Here is a 17,851-nt window from a genome sequence, read left to right as displayed (position 1 = left end):
AGTGTCACTTTGGAGGCACACATGGCCATCTGACAAATTAGGGCCATTGTTTCGTATGACAATGGATTCTTTGACTGAAGGAAACTAGTGACCCTTTATATGGACTGCGAATGAATTCCACAAATTCCACCATAAGGGACACAAAGAATTGAAGCATTAAATAGGGAAATGGGACTGGATATTATATTTATTTAAATGTGATCATTTTAGCATTTTGTAACATATTTTGTCCCACATTTGTTTTGACTTTTGTGTTTGAATGGGGACTGGAAAGTAAGCAATTAAAGGAAAGACTGAGCAAAGGCAATTCATCCTTACATCTGCAAAAAGAGTTAAGTAACTAAAGCATCGTTTCCGCTTGTCTTCTCAGAGCAACAGATGCCTTACAGCAAAGAATTTGGATTTATTATGGTCACAATATTGCACCACTTTGTATAAACTCTTAATTGCCTCACTTGGGATGGGGTGTCCAAAAAAAATCCTGTGGGTTAATATTCCTAAAACTGGGACACTAACAAATGCAATGCTCACAGTTGTATTACGTTTTCAGAGTTAAGCCGAAATTGTGACATTGTTAATTATAACAGGCACAAGGTTTGTTTTGTTTCATCACAGTACGACATTCATTTTACAGTTGGTTCTCGCATCCCGTTCCCATAACGTTGCCTTCTGACCCGGAATTTAAAGTCACCAAGTAGATTAAATAAGTACAGGATTACTAAGAGGAGATGGACAATGAAAACCTGTGGAGGAGCTTACACAGGATTGCATGTGTGGTTCTGCACACATGAACATGTGCAAGGGCTCATGCCCCCCAGTGGGATCAATGAACTACTATTCTATCTGCCTTAGAGGTGATGTGATGCAAATGCGTGCAGTCAGTGTGTCTTGCAGTCTATGAACGTTTCTCGTGTGTGTTGTTTTGCTGGTCCCACTGCATTTGGGTGCTTATTTTTCTCATATACAGAGGACTGATTGGAAGAGATTTCCTTCGTAAGCATTCGCTTAAATGTCAACAACACAATGTGGGCTATTCACACTGTAATCCTGACATTGTCTCTTTGTTTTGCGTCACATGGTTTCACTGTGTTTGTGTGTACTGTCACCTACTGTGTATTCAAATTAGGAAAAACGGCAAAAGGGAAATTATATATTGATAAGTACATCAAAGGGCCAACACTTTTTATAATCATGCCATGTTTAAAGCAAAGTACTGAACCGATTATACCTTCTGAACGTTGTCGAACTTCTAATCTATAGCTATAGGGTGGAAAATGTAAAATGCAAGAATAATTGATTTTAAGAATTTGAACTTTAGCAGTTTTACTGCCTCACAGCTAAAAGGTCCCTGGTTCCAATCCCTGGCTTGCTGCACCTATTCTGTGTGGTGTTTGCATGTTCTCAGACATACAAATTCCAGAGACATGAGTTTCCTCTGGGTACTCCCACTTGGTTTCCTCCCACAGCCGAAGAGATGCATGTTAGGTTAATTGGTGACTTTGCATTGCCCGTGGGGGTGTGTGTGTGTGTGTGTGTGTGTGTGAGAGAGAGCGTGAATGGTTGTCTGTCTGTGTATGTCTCTCAAAACTTAACAAGAGTAATTGCTGCAAAAGTGTTAGAGCTACTCACTTGAACTATTCTTGTTCTTCTCTGTTCACTACTTTTTTATTATAAGTGGCTTATAATAAAACATATGCAGATTTACTGTACGTTTTCTGTATGAAGGCATTTTAATTTCTGTAAACAAGTAACATCAAAATCTTTATTTTAATATAGAAAAGGTGTGGGAGAGAATGAGTGATTGACTAATAGTGTTTTGTTTTTTGTCAGGTCACTTGTAGAAATGGATGAGAACATGAACATTAGCCCCTATGTTATTGAACATTTTCTACAATGTATAATTATAACACATAATAAAAAGTGAATTGGTTGCTAATGAAATTACTGTACATACACATAATACATTTGAAAACTGCATTGCCAGAGGTCTTTCTGTGCCCATCTCAAGTGGTCTCTTCATTTTTTTTTAAATTTTCTTTATTCATGACGCAAAAGAATTCACTCCTTCTCCTCTTCCTCATTCTCCTCCATCTTGCTTATCTCTTTGTCTCTGACCAGCAGTGTCACACAGTCTCTTTCTGTCTCTAGTTTTGGATAATGAGTTTACTGAAGAATTTGGTTTGTTTGGCAAATTTGAAAAGCAACTCACAATAATGACAAACACATTTTCAAATGAAAATCTAATTACAAATCTGTTTCAGTCCAGTACTCCACTGTCGTTTGCTCCTGGTTGAATATGTAGTTCTATGCAGTTTAACAGTTAAATGGATTGTATTATGGCGTAGTACAATTTATATTTTTTATTTACAAAAAGATTGCATTTTGTGAATGATTGTTAATGTTTCAATGGAGAGAAATGGCAAGTTTACAGTGAAGTGAGTCATCTTGGACTCCTTAAATCTCCTTTATACTGTCAAGTATTAGACCATAAGTCAAAGTCTAAGTAATAAGTCTTTTTTCTTGGCTTAGTTTTACCATGATAGGGGTGATTTCAAGATTGGATGGGCATTTTCCAAGTGTTGATCTTGCGTCTATGTTTTGATTCTGTATATGTGGAATCACTGGTATTACTCAAAACACTATCAACATTCCACTAATTTACTCAAATGCCGCACTTAGTGATGGAAACATTTGCTTTAGCGTTGTTTAGCTTCTCTGTCCATTGCTTATTCTGTTCTCTGTGAAGTTTGTATTTGATCAAATTACAAACTGAGTGGACAGTACTGACGGACTCTACTGTCAAACTGGGAAGTTATTCATTTTGGTCAAGGTGGATCACAGGTAAAACATATCAGCGCTAACATCATGTGATTATTTCTTTCTATTTTCAAACCTCCCGTATTGCTGTATAACCAATGTCCAACCACAAGAAAGATGTGTATTGATGCATTTCCCAATCTACATTTTGTATTTGATGAACCCACCCAGGAATATTAAGAGTTTTAAAGGACGTACAGTAACTAAGACCAGTGGCCATCAGTTGTACATTACTGTTTTTTCCACATGGGGTCAGTGTTGACACAGTTGTGAGACATGTGTGTCTCATAATTAAAGTCTGCTCTTAAAATAAAAGATAATGACTCTCTGTGAACAGTCTGCAACTAGAGCCAAAACAATTTGTGGAGTAAATCAATAGTTGGACTAGAAATCTGTAACATGTTTTACCTATTTTCTGACTGGACATACATACATTGAATGATGATTGACTGAGTAATTGATAATAAAAAAATTATCATTAGTTTTATTCTTGTGTAATTTACCATTTTCAGCTGAAGGGACCCTGAAAGAAGGGGGTAAAAACTGCTCACGTCCTTCTGTCTGACATCTATAAGAGTTTCTCACCATTTATCACAAAACAACAATGACTTTACTGTCTATAATAAAGCTGTCTTTTACATGGTAAACTATTCCCTGCCCAAGGAGATTCTTGCAGCGGTATCTATCAATTTTGGCTTATCTACTTCACATGATCCATATTAATATCTTTTGTCATTTTGTGACAAACAGGTTTGCCCAGACTCTCAATCTTTGCATCTCTATTATCTTTCCTTTCACATGCTGGTCTGTTTTGTTATTTCAGAGACGTCTAATCCCCATGAGTCCCTCTGAGGTGTTTTGCTCTAATGGATGACTCTATTTCAGGTGTAATAGCCAGTATGTGCCACATTCTGTGTGAAACCCACCATCCATGTGGAGACAATAGAGTGACCTGTGTTAACAATCGATACATCTCTCTTTGTCTTTTTGTTTGTTCTGAAAGTGGAATTAGTTCCATTTTCCCCTCAGCTGGATACTTCCCCAGCATTTCTAAGCAGGGTTTTAGATCTTAGCAGGTTCAGTGACTTCCAAGGTTCTTGCACATTTTCATTCACAACCATGAATCCTTTTTTTGCCTAGTCATCTCAGTCACCACCGTTCATCACATTTTGATTCGATGGTTTGTGTCGATGTTTCGATAGTTTGTGGATCACACTACATTAACTGAGCATGTATGTGAGGAATATAGAGGTAATTAGGTAATTGCTTTGCTATTAAGAAAACATGCTATTCAAGGTAGAGGAAAATGATATTTGTTTTTAAACCGCAATCATAGAACGTGTATTATTGCGTTAAAATTACTAAACATGCACTCAACTAAAGCTGCACACATTTTCTAAGAAATGAGGAAAAAAAAACATATAGAAGTGCCAGCTCATCTGTGTAGCACTTCTCTCTCTCTGTCTCTGTCTCTATCTCTCTCTCTTTATTCTTGTTTGCTGGCATTTGGATCTGATTCTTCTCTCTTATGTTCTCATCATTGGGTAAGATAAATTTACTTACCTGTGACTCTCCATTTTCTGTCAAACGACATGATTTCTACCAGTCTTGAGGGTTTTATTGTGTTTGAGTAACAAAGAATTATTTAGCCCCTTCGGGCCTTTGTTGTTTTGATCATAAAGAGGAGCAGGACGGCTCCTGCCTGATGATTTTGCACTCAGTGTTTCGAATGGCTTATGTTGATCACTATAGTCAGCTGAATGCATTCATCATGATACATTTATATTCAGGTCATTATTGCATCTGTATCTGGCTGCCAGCTTTTGGTCCGTTCACTGTGTTCCTAGGCATTTTGAGTTCATTGTGGTGATTGACTGGAAAGTCTACGATTAAAGACCTAGTGGAAATGCATTATATTAGGTTATGTCATAAATGTGTGAAACAAAAGTTGGAAATCTGTATTATGGCTTTTACAACCCATTAGGCCACACTACATACATAGAACAGAGCTGCTGAGAATCAATATCTATCTATAAATGTGTTAGACCTTGAAAACAGGCTACAGCCATACTACAGGTATTGAGTTTTAAACTGCATGGATTGGTTGACAGCGGATTAATACACATGCAGTACTTATGCTAATATTTATGAAAGTAGTTAGAAAGACTGACCACAGATCTAATATTCCTGGTAATGAATGTAGGATGAATAGCTGCTTGGGGCGACTGTGGAGCAGGAGTCAGAGCGGTCGTCCATCAATCCCCACAGTTGTGGGTTCGATCCCTAGCTCCTCTGGTCCTCTGTTAAAACACAACACATTTTTTTTTTGTTTGGTTTTTTCTGCTCAGTATTTGGCTTCTTCAAATGTCAGTGATGCACCTTTGGGGTCTGTCCAACACTACAGAGGTTCACCATTGGCATTCACATTAAAAAAGCCAGTGCTTTATGTTTTTTCCTCTTGGCTTTCTGTTGTCTTTTTCACTCCTCGCTGGTCTTTTTGTCACTGAGCAATGGGAGGCCAGCAGCAGAACACGAACTCTGCATGACCCTGATTCTCTGGCTTGCCTGTCTATGGACTTATGGCCTGTTTAACAAGAACTCATTGTAGGTAGCCATTCCCACAGTGCCAATTATGGAGGGGAGACAAATCAGTCTCCTTTGTAATTTCAAAAGTTCTGTGGCCTCACACGTGCCCCCTTTGTGTATGAGTAACTCACTAGTGGCTATATGTTCAGCTGTAATCCTAATTTGCGTGTATTTATGCAACATTGCAGGTTAGCCCTTTAAACCTAGACACATGGTGTGTATATTAAAAGTACGTGAGTGTGAAAGAAGTTAAGAGTGCCGTCAGGATATTTCATGAGCCCCCCCCTCCCCCGGTAGTCTGCACAAGGCAGTGGCTTGCTGCAGAATGATGTATAGCTGCAAATGGTCTGACTAAATACTCTCTGTGGGACCGGGAAAACAGTCAACCCTATGTTTGAGACATACAGTCATGTACACACTGCTGCATTCAGTCGTTGGGAGTTTATGGGCTGCGATAATGACAAACTCCACATAGCGTGGAGCGTTATGGCCCCCACTGCTCTCGCTAGCAACAAGCGACAACACAGTGAACAATTGAGCAGCCATAGTGGGAAGGAAATGTAGTGCTGAAGGGGAGTATGAGAGGGCAGGAGAGGGAAACTTTGATTAGGTACAATAACCAGATATATTCATTTCATTCATCTTTTGTACTGGGGGAGATTGTGATTACAAATAGGCTCAAATGTGCACTTTTATTCGCAGGCTTTTGTTTGTGGCAATGCATATGTGTGACAATTTGTCTTGGTTCATTTCTTACTTCTTAAATGTTTGCCGTCATCGTTACTTTATTTCTGAGTCAAAAGTCAAAGCTTGTAGCCATATCGCAGAGAATTCATTGTGATTTAGTCATTTATTTATTCATATTATTTTTAATTAAGTTATGGTTTTGAAGTATTGACATATGCCATCATTACTATAGCTGGTCCCTGGATGGACTAATACATTATGGAATTAGAGATAGTGTCTAACAGGAAAACTAAGACTTGGTGAAGGAAATATTTAATGCAGTTACCACCTTAAATTACAATTTTGGATTATTAGTTAAATATTACATTAATCCCCGTAAAATCTTAGACTGCTTGCTCAGTCTGGTTTAAACTTGTATTGTATTATATATTTTCGCCTTTTAACTACATCACTGTTTTCCTTTAGGGGTTAATAAAGTACTAATCATCTAGCTGCAGAAGATCATTTCATGAGTTTTTGTAAGGTCAACATTACAATGTGATCCATCTGACAATATTCCTCTTCCATCATGCATCTGTTTAATTTTGTCTGGTCCCTTTGTGGTCACTATGCTGGACCCTCGCCTATTTACATCTGCTTCTGGTAGGCTGTCACTCCCCGCTGTGTCTTTCTTGCTGAGGGAGGCAAGTTAAAGCGGTTAAGCAGTAAAACCTGGAGTATACCTGAGACTGGATCAGGAGCATCTAAAAGTGGAGGGATGTGACATTTGTATAAGTCCGATTTATTTACTGCAACAGATGTTGTCTTATCTGTGAGTCTGTTGCAAATTAGTTTTTATACAGGGAAGTAAAAGATTGTGATTGCTCGTTAATCCTGTCAGCTCCATTCCACTGTAGACCTTATCAGTGCATGTTTTCTGTGCAGCTCAAACTTTTCTTCTGTTGTTCAGAACTGCATTGCATAGGCAACTCTCTTTCTCTGCGTCTGTGTGTTACACACATTCTTAGAGTCACAGGAGTTGAACATAGGGGTTTTGGATGTGTGTAACCGTGCTATAAGGGACTCCATTACTAGTATATGAAAGAGACGGTCTCACTTTTTAAATTATCAGTAACATTCCTTTGGTGCACTTTGGCACTGGGAACAACACCAGCTTTCCTGTCATTCAGGATACACACTCACAGTATTCCGGACATCATGCCTCTGGGATTTTGCTCTGGGAAACTTGTTGGGGGAGTGTTTAAAGGTGGAGCAAAAGTTTGAGCTTGTGGGACAGGACACAGAAGTATTGAACGGAGGTGGATGTTTTATTGTTTAATCTTCTTTCTTCAGTTAAAGATGGCTTCACAGTGGAGTGGGTTTTCATCCTGACAATCCATTAGGACTTTTAAGTTGGTGTGAGGGTCTGAGGACTGTTAAGTGAACTTTGCAATAAACAGTTTCACTGCCTTTGCCAGGAGTTTATTTGCACAAGATAAACAAGATTCTAAAAGACTTGTTTTCAGCGGTGACAAGACATTTTGTTGTTGGTGGGATCTAGAGTGGAATGTAACATCATGGCTGGGGTCAGTAGAAAAGGATCCGGGAGACCCTCATATTACTACAGATTCCTGGGCAAGTCTCGACTGCAGCGTCAGCGGAGCCGGTCCCGCAGCCGCACCAGACCGTCTGCCAGTAAGGGTAATACATACTGCTACTGTTAGAAAAAGTTCACCTTGCAGCAGTTTTAGCCTTGTAGTAACATTTGGCAGATGGGGAGAGATTCTACTAATTTCTAACAGACCAATAATGATTTACATGCTGTTTCTTATTTTGATTAGCAACTGCATATTTGCGATGATTTGCACATGTTTACCACATTTTGTAAAAGTAACAAAACATTGAGATGAGGCACTTCCTCTTTCTAAAATATGTGGTTGTTAAATATTCATATAAGAACTACTTATACATAGAGGCGATATTTTTAGAATCCATTTGTCACCCACTGCTGTGCGCTGTGTTTTTGCTCATGTGCTTTGTAAGAAACCGAGCTCAATGACAGTTTGGCGTCACTTTTCACAACGTGATGCTGCTTTCAAATTGCACCATCAACACTAGACAGCTCTGCCAGAGTTCCACATTGTTCTGGTTCTGTGCCTGTTAATAATTTTGTCTTTAGCCTTAAGACACTGAGCTGTTAGTTTTTCACATTGCATAACTTGTACTCTTTCTGTTGGTCCATATCCTCAAGCAGTCTGTTCACCTTTCTGCATTTTTCCTTCTCTGAAGAAATACTTCCTAATGGAAGCAGTGTTTGAACTGGAAGGTTATAGCGATAAGTCGGCCTCCAAGGCTTAGCTCAAGTTACTTGATTTGAGAGTAAGGAACTTGCTCTGAAATCTTAAGCCTATTGATTTTTTTCCAAGTGAACTGCTGTGACTTGCCGAGCAAGATATTAAGAAGAATTTGATGTTGCTCATATGTTGCTCTCCTGCAAAAATATGTAAACTTTCTAGAGAAAAATTTGAGGCGCAGACGACACGTCACGCTCGCTTTCTCTGAAATTGAACCTTGCTTGCATTATTTTTTGTAAGTATCATACATTGAGGGTTAGTGTCGCTAGTTTTTGTAGCAAGAGGCTTTCATGAAGTGCTTCATAAGTGTAGAGGTGCGTGGTTTCTATGTCTTCTCTTTGCTTCTTTACCTGATGAAAGAGGTACTTTGAAGTCTCCCCCTCTGTATCATTCCATTTTCCAAAGAATACACACTTACCCATGCACACACAAACACACACACGTATACTAATGTACAAAGACATTCACACAAAAACACTTTGCCTTGATCCTTGTAGCTAAGCTCCCCTCACAAAACTTTTACACACTACAAATAAATGCAGTGACGCACAGACAGGAACAGAAAGGTTGTTTGTAGCTGTGTTTAAAAAAAATAAAAAATCTCCAGAGTAACATACAGCTTAATTATTGCACTTATTGAAATTATTGTAGGTTTACCTTTGTCATGCATATATTGCATATATATTAAGGTAAATAGAAAACCTGTCACACATATGTAGTTGCGTGACTGATAAAGTCAGATTCCTTTGGAAAAGGAACAATAACTTCATTAGGGAAATTATTTAAATGCAATGTTGAAAAGCGGGCAGATCTGCTTAATGGCTATTGTTATCTTTATAGCACAATTGCAACAATATGTAACACTACTTGTTTGTCAGGTATTTCATAAGAGTAGCCAAAAACAGTAATTCTGATTGACTCTCCCGTCCCTCTTTGTGTGTGTGTTTTCTCTAGTTTTTGAAATGAGGCTTTTAAAGAGAAAAGGGAAAACTTTAGTTCATCAACAGCTCCGTGTGCCTGGAGCTACAATGATGTGTGATAGTGTGATATTGTGTCTCATTCAAGAGGCCCAGTAATGTAAAAAAGAATATATTTTTATATATATTCAAACCACAACGATCTTATCTCGAGGAAGTTACTGTAACCCCCCGCGTGTATGCTGTCACTGGGACAGATCAGGTGGCAGTTGCATGAGCTCATGTGTTATTGTTCTGTCAGCATGTGTGTGTCTTTGTGTGAGTGGAATCTGTGAGTGGAAAACCTCATAACAGATCAGTTCACCCTCACATCACTCTGGATGTGTTTCCTCTTTTTTTTCCAGGGTTACTGACATTTACATACAAAATTATATCTTATCTCAAAGAGAAAGGGAAAGACGGGCAGAGAAAGAGGTGACTTGTTATGCGGCTGTGTTTGAAACTTCTGATGGAATCATTCACTTTGTTCTGAATTGTCCTGTGACTGAATACTGTCGTTTTTCAGAACAAAATTAATACATTTTCTCTCCTCAGCTATGTGGCGGAGCCTTTAAGATGTAAAAGATTTTCGGTGGAAAGTTGTCTTCACTCTGCAGTTGTAAACTTTTCTAACGCCGTGGGAAGAAAAATTAGGTCTCTGAAAAAGTGTATGGTTTTATGAAAGTGAAGTTTCATATTTTTTGTCTTATTTTGGATAGGTTACATACTCAGATAAGGTGAGCTGTCATTGCTTGCCATCCTTTATTTTTTCATTGTATCAGATAGACTGCTCTCAGGAGTGTTTGTGCAACCCACTGCTTATTCCCAGACAGCAGTAACTTGCCAGTCTTCTTTTGTTCCCTTGATCTCAGTCTTGTCCTAAGACACTGGCAAACATTACCTAAACTTTAGCTAGTTTAAAAAGTTTAAACACACACACACACACACACTGTGCTTTTTGATTTTTCTCACTACCTCTAGTTTGTATGAGGAGCTAAGCTAACTGGTGGCTGCTGACAGTGACTGGTGACACTTTGTGAAATGTGTAAAATCAAATTTCACAAAGTGTCAAGCTAAACTAACCTAAAATTAAATGTTGGAAGAGGCAGCTAGCAGTGACCATTGGTAAGACTAGTCAGGACAAGTCTTTGTGTCACAGTATCACATCCAGTGTCTTAAAGGGCTAAAGTGTAGGTCCACATCACCAGCGGTTACATCCTGTTAAAACAAGGAAGAAGAAAAATGAAGACAAGGAAGGAAAACTGGTAGAAACTTTTTTGTGGCGGTAGGAACCAAAGACAAATACAGAACCAAAAAAAAAACAAGACCAGTATGAAAGTTTATGAAAATATGTCCAAAGGGTGCACTTGAGAAAGTAAGTTCTTGGAAGATGAAAAAGAAGGGTGATCCAAAAAGTTCTTTATTATATATGCAGTCACTGTCAAATGTAGGTCCTGACTGTTCTGAGACTCACCAGAGCACCAGCCACATTCAGCACACAAAGTAATATCTGCAGGAGACCATGAAATATCATAACGGCAAAGAAAGAGTTAGTGCCAGCAGCTTGCAAGAAAGTGTTGAACTACTCAATAACAACTCAATAATGCATTAGCACTGACAGTTATTGCACATAATCATATTCTCAGTGGGTCGTTACCAAGAAGCACTTGATCTATGCGACTGTGTCCTGCTTTGTTTCTGTCAGGCTGTTTATGATCTAGTATGATTTTTGGCTGGCTGCGTGTCTGCTGCGAATTCAGGCCAAAAGATGGGGAGAAATGGACAGAACAACAATAGAAAATAAAAATGAAAGAGTTTCAATTGGCTAGGTCACGAGAACTTTTTTTGCATTATTAACATTTGGGTCATCAAGTGTGTTGATCAGCGCTAAATATGAACAGGACAGAAAGAAATAGTGACATTTAAATCATGACAAGTTTAGACCATAACTTCACTTCTCCTTTTTTATTTCAGGTTTGAACAGGCTGCCTTATCATTGTCATCAATGTCATTTTTTACCACATTGCATATACAATCAGGCCAAGAACTGGCTAAGATTTCAAAGATAAAAGTAATAATATAAGGCCTTCTCTGACCATGAGGTTGGAGGAGTTTTTATCTTTGTTTTTTATCATGGCGGAACTTTTTCTGCTTACACAATTTCCCTATGGGATCAATAAAGTTGTTTGAATCTTGAATCAAAAAACAAATAAGACAACAGGGGAAAAGCGTTTCCCCATTAGTTTGTCTGAAATAAAATCAATTTGCCTTGACATCATACTTAATAATGGGAAGTACAGACATAAGGCAGAAGGAAGAGAGAATTAAAATTAAAACAAATGTGTGAAGTGAAACCTCCAGAACCCTCCACATTATCTCAGTGTTTAACCCCAGGATTACTTTTATCATCTTAGTCACATTTCTGGAAGCTTTGTCTTTGTCTGCCCCTTTTTCTCTCAGCCTTATGAATCGTGGAGATGGGCCAGGTGATGCAGTGCTTCTGAGCACCAAAAAAGGGTCCAATAAGAGGGGAACAGGTGCTGGCTAATCTCCTTTAATCCATCGATATCCACTCAGCTTACAAGCCATAGCCTGAGAGAAATAGCTGTGGAACTATAGAAGATTACTGCCATAGCTCACTGTGAAAACAGCTTGTCAGCATCCAGCAGACAGTATGTGGAAGTAAGCATAGTAATTTTCACATACACTGAAAGGTGCACATAGCTGATTACAAGGTTAGAAAATGAATTGCGTCGATACTATGTTTCCCTCTCTTGTTAGCCTTGTCTAGCCTGAGAGAATATTGAGAGAAAAAATTATTACTTTCAGAGCCTTACAGAATCATTTAAAAGCTGTCCAGCTTACACTGTGGTTAAAATGTTTAGGGTGTGGATATAATGCAACCACATTATGCAATTCAATAAACACAAGGAATGAGAACACAGTGCTGAACCATTTTAATAAATGCATCCTCCAGAGATCTATAGATCAGTTCTATACTACCAGATCTCAACAAATATGCAGATATGATAAATAAATGCAGCTTTGCCAATAAAATGGGGCCGGTCAGTCCAGGTACACCTTGTGCAATTGGTGTTTTCAGAGGTGTCATGTTATTTGCCCACAATATTAACTGACATCACGCCTGCACAGGGGCGTTTGCTTTATATCTGCGTAGCTACAAGTGGATATTATTGAACTTAGCATGATCTCAGTAGGCAGTGGCAGAAAAGCTGCTTCTGCACAAATGCAAGCTTGCTTTTTCTGCACCACGCTCTTCTTCTCCTCCACCCTTTTCCTTTGCCACCCCTTAATACATTGCAGCTATCAACATGTATGTGCCAAACTAAACAAGACGCAGAGCTCCTTTCCCCGGAAGTAATTTGAACATGAGTGTGTTTGGGGAACGGTCCAGCTTGAATCAGCTGATGGTTGTAGTGCTGAATTGTTCTTCCTGTATCTGTACTTTTACACTTTGGGTGATTTAGTTTCACAGATTGTTAGGTTTTCAGATGAACTCATATCATAAAGCCAGCTTGCTGTGATCATTTTCTTTTTTTTAATTGATGCAATGTGGGGACTGTTGACTGCATCTACACTAGAGGTTGTTGTCGGTGGAAATTATTTCGCTTTACTCTCTTGTGTCCACACTCGCTCCAAACAGACGGAGCAGCACCTCTTTATCACCTCTTCATCTGTGCACTCTGAGTAATTACCACATCTCGGGGGTCAAAAGTACAACAGTGTGTTCACAGTTTAACATTAACACATTGTAGTTAGTGTATATACACAAGGGAACACTCTCACCCCCTTTTCTTTGCTTTTTTCTCAGTTTCTATGCATCACCAAAAGGTGTTTTAGACTCGGGGATAAAACTTAATAATTCAAAGCTGTGCTTCTGGGTGGGCCTCTACTGTGACCTACATGGATCACTGTCCAGCTGGTATTCAGCTAATGAGACTGTCTTCTGCCAAATAATTAAATAAGTAAACAAAAATTGTCTTTCTGGCATATTACTCTTTGACTGACATTAATTCACAGTTTATATTCCAGAGAGAAACTGGGCTTTTTGCACCACTTCCAGCCAGTCAAAGCAAGTTTTAGTTGTCTTGTTGAGGAGAAAAACAAAAAAGTGATGTTTTTGTGAAGGAGGGAGGATGAGAGGTGGGGTGGACCAAGAGAGGATAGTACTTCAGGTAGAAAGAACACAGTAAACACAGCCTGGCAGCCTGTGATTCTCTTTTTTCTTTTTCTTTTTTTTGCTTCTTTATCGGCCTGCTGTGTGTGTGTGTGTGTGTGTGTGTGTGTGTGTGTGTGTGTGTGTGTGTGTGTGTGTTTGAATTTTCCTCCACCTTTCCCTCATCATGTCAAACACGAGAACCCAGCATTCTCTCTTTTTTTCTCTGTGGGTATAGACTTCTTGAAATACAGACATGTACTGCTATTGATAGCAGGATCCTGACTCAGACTCTGTTCATTAGCTCAGCGAGGCCTTGATGGATTATTTTTAAAATGTGTTCAAATACACACTTGAAAGCGATTGTAATTCTTCAGTCAGTCAAATGATTGCTGTACTGTATGTATGTGAAAATCGTGATGAACACACTGCAGTTTGCCTCAAATCTACTGAGTTTCGTAGCCCCGTTCACCTCATTGTTTGGGTTTTACCTTCCACAGTGTACACTGCCTCAGCTTGTCCTGTTGTGTTGTATTCTGCCACAATTAATCCGTGTTGTTAGTCAGAATGCTCAACTCTTTGGACTATAGTCGGTACCACTGAACAGCACGATTAGTGGTGGAACACTGGAGTAATGAACAATTTAGCAGCCAGGTATCTCTTTCAGGTCTGATTTACAATAGATTATAACTAGCTAGTGAATACTAGGTTTGCGAAGTAGCCATAAACGGCAGTCCAGGGAGATGTGTGAAATGTAGCATGCTTCAGAGAAGCCATTGAACCATTGAGACCAGTGGAACATGATGAATGTGCATTTGATACTAACATTGATTTTAGACAGCAAAGAAAGTGCTTTAAGGTACTTTTAAATATTGTATTCTGTGTTATTTCTTGTCTATTGTGATTGAACAAATCTTTATCACAGATGTAGCCAAAAGATGTTTCTGCCTGTCTTATAGCTTGTTACCTTGAAAGACCTTGTTGCAGCCGTACTGTAAGTAGCTGTTTTCCGGCCCATGAATCAAAGCAAAAGAAAATTTAGATGGACAGCATATTTAATTGCACATATTGTGGATGAAGACGCTTTTTTTAGTTGTTTAGTGTTAAAATACAAAAATCAACCATTTGCCTTCAGCAGAATGATTACTAATGCAACACCAGCAGCACAGAGTGTAGCTACTGAATGTTCTTTCAAGTCATTTGTGGGTACATTAAATACTGTGTGCAGCAACAGCTTGCTTACAACAACCTCTGTGAATTTCCTCTTTCATCACAGGGCCACTTAGCACAGCTAGCTCCTCCAGCAATAAAAGATTATAAAACACCTCACTCCAGGCAAAATAACAATGTGTGTTTAGAAAGTCATTATTATGTCTGCACAGCACTTTGGCATAACCACACGAAGTATAAGTTGCTGTGCAAAATGTTCATCGCGTTTTCCCGTTAGATAATACATTTGATAATAACAGTTGTTTGACTGGCTTTTAACGGGTTTCGCGGCGCATTTCCACCTGCCTGCCCGGCCTTGTGTTGCTCTGCTCACCTCATGCATGAATCAGTTATGTTATATTTATCCTTCTTGTCCCCTCTTAACAGCAACGGGCAAAATTTTCAGTATCACAGTTTTCGGACATAGGCGAAGCTTTGAACTTTTCCTCCCCCACCCACATCTAGAGTGATCTTGTATGCTGGAATATCCTGTGTTGGTGAAGTCTGAAAGGAAGGGAAGTTTAGCTGGCACTGGTCACTGGACAGAGCGCGCCTTCGCCTGGTTGGTAACATTAGGAAAATGTGCATTCTGACCTATATTAGTGAATGTTAATAGAAGGAAGGAAAGAAGAAAGGAAGGAAGACAGCTTGAGATATGTATCAGCAACAGTTTGAAAGCATGGCTTAGTTGTTTAGGATATATGCAAACTCATTTTAAATGAGAAGGCTATTGTCACAGTTTTGTCTATGCTTCCCCCAACCCACCCCCCAAACAAACACACACTGTTGTTTAAAATTACAAAGACACGAGACATTACCTCACTTGCAGGCTGCACCATTCCTATCTCTGTTGGCCAGACTAGCACACACATTCACTCCTGTAGGCCCTTAAAAATGCAAGTTTCTATCCTTTAGCCTACAGGGTTTGGTCCCCCCCCAGTGCTCTCACTGGCACAGGGTCCCATTAACCAACTGCCAAAGGAGAGTGGAATCAAGATAGAAATGGCTCTATTTGTGGGTAGATGGTGATGGTGCGTGGAGAGGTGGCAGTATTGAGTTTTTAGGGAATGTGTATCGCGAATGAGTATGAGAATGAAAGAGAGATGAAATGAAGAGGCAACGGCATGTGAGAATTCGATTCTCTTGAAGTACTTTAGGAGGTGAAGATGTTATGATACAGGAAGCAAACTTAGAGATAGGTTTAGGTTTCAAGAGAACATTAGGCTGAGGGGGGCGAGAAAATGAAGAACATTATCATGTAAAATAAGGAAAATTCAAAATGTATGTAAAGGACAAAATTAGAGTGAAGGTAAAAATAAAAACAGTACCCAACCCTAAGGCAGTCCAGCTGTTGTTGTATGACCCCTGACCCTTTTCATGACCTTACAAATAGGTCTTTGCATGCTAAAACACACACATACACGTTCATTAAGCATTAGTGTCTGTTGTAATCTATGTTTCATCAGGGTTGGTGTCCAATAATGCTGCTGGTTAAAAGATTGGAAGCAGACATACTGTGCTGGTTGAGGCGTATTTGTCCATGCATTTGCTCAGATACATTACTTGCAGATGGTGAGAACATGTTGAAACACGCACTGCAGTTTTATACAGCAGTTACTTTGCAAATAAATGATGTGTGTTTGTGTGAGGTTTCCTCTGAGCTGCTGTAGCAGCCAACTGTGTATAAGTGAGGAGATTTCCATTGAGAAATTAATAAGGGGTAAATCGAGTGACATGAAACACAGAACTCATTTTTGACAAGAGAGCAGTAATTAGCCCAACTGACCTAAATTGCCCGAAATTCATGATCATATCAACGCTGTTTCCTCATGAATGATTTTTTAATTTAACAGGAAATACACTTCTAATTGCACCAAATATTTCAGTGCCACCGTGCTTGTTTGTTCCAATAACACGTAATGCTACTGTTATTCGGCCTGGTAGCATTATAGTAGGTTGAGAAGATTTTTTTTTTTTTTAAGAATCACATGTCTTTGAAGCATATGTATATGGTCCTTTTTATGAACATTTTATGAGAGTTACCAGTCAACAAAGCAGCTGAAGTTACACAAATGAAGTTTCAGATGCTGTAAAACCTTTACAAGACAATTGTGAAAGAGTGTTGCCAATTCTATGCATAAAACAGCTTCCAGGATGAGCCTGAAATAGCTCTGTAAAGGCAAAAACTGCTGCTAACACTTTGCACATGTTGTCAAAGCCTTATGGACTTAAAGTTAGAGCTGTGTGCAAGATACTTGGGCTTGATGTGAATTTGACTGGTGTGAGCTCTAAAGTGAAAACATTTTTATCTTTTTTAGTTAAGTAAGGTTTAGGTTTTAAATGACAAATTCGAGAAGCAAAGATTAAACTGAAATACCTCCATGGCCACATACCTGCATAGAAATTACTGTATCTACTTAACAAAGCTTTGAACTGTAAAATTTAAAATGTTTTAACGTTAAATGGCAAAGATCAGGGATCTTAATAGCCTTTTTCCTAACGCTTGACTTGAAATAAAACTTCACAGCTTCACATTGACCACATATACAGTACATGGCTTTAGGTAATCGGGCTACTGACTGAAACCGTTTCTAATATAATGTAATGTGTGTGTTGGACTGACACAATGAAGCACCTACACAGTGTAAACTGTCTAAATTTAAAAAAAAATAAAAAATTGCCACAATGGAAAGCAACGTATTTAGACTTCTCCAGACCGCTTTTGGCTTATCAAAATGTTTGGGGTGGACTTGGATTTTAAAATGAGGCGGGATCCCTCCGTGTGTAATGTTGTCTCCTTTTATTCAGCCTTTTACTCTGCTGCCCTGCAGCCATTTGTCCTACACATGCATTGTTGTAGAAAACTGGTTATGCATATATGTGGTTAACGTATCAGTGTCCTCTACCCTAGAAATCTACTAGGATAAATAAGGTTTCTTTAATTCCGTACCCTGATTAAGGAAACTGGGTTTTACTTGAGACTGGCAGTTAAGAACCAGCTTCCTTGAGGAAGCTTGTTACTGAAGTGCTTGTAATTGACCGATAGAGTCCTAAAGGACCTGAGACTAAGAGACAAAATGCAGATA

At 38.9% G+C, this 17,851-nt stretch overlaps 1 protein-coding gene across 14 annotated transcripts in view; it reads left to right on the top strand.

Moving 5' to 3' along the window:
• Positions 1-17,851, top strand: part of dab2ipb (DAB2 interacting protein b) — a 127,422-nt gene that overhangs the window by 35,512 nt on the left and 74,059 nt on the right. For 2 of the 14 annotated variants that reach the window (XM_067483615.1, XM_067483613.1), the window contains exon 1: positions 7,120-7,770. The exons of 11 other annotated variants lie outside the window; for them this stretch is intronic. In XM_067483615.1, coding sequence (XP_067339716.1) covers positions 7,647-7,770 — 124 coding nt within the window. In that variant the 5' untranslated portion in view covers positions 7,120-7,646. Of the gene's footprint in view, positions 1-7,119; positions 7,771-17,851 lie in introns of those variants that run through there. One more of the 14 variants, XM_067483614.1, reaches the window with a different exon arrangement.

This window comes from Channa argus, chromosome 18 (genome assembly GCF_033026475.1).
Source record: "Channa argus isolate prfri chromosome 18, Channa argus male v1.0, whole genome shotgun sequence".
NCBI lineage: Eukaryota > Metazoa > Chordata > Actinopteri > Anabantiformes > Channidae > Channa > Channa argus.
The sequence above is the reverse complement of the archived record's forward strand: the minus strand, read 5'-3'. Positions and strand labels throughout refer to the sequence as shown.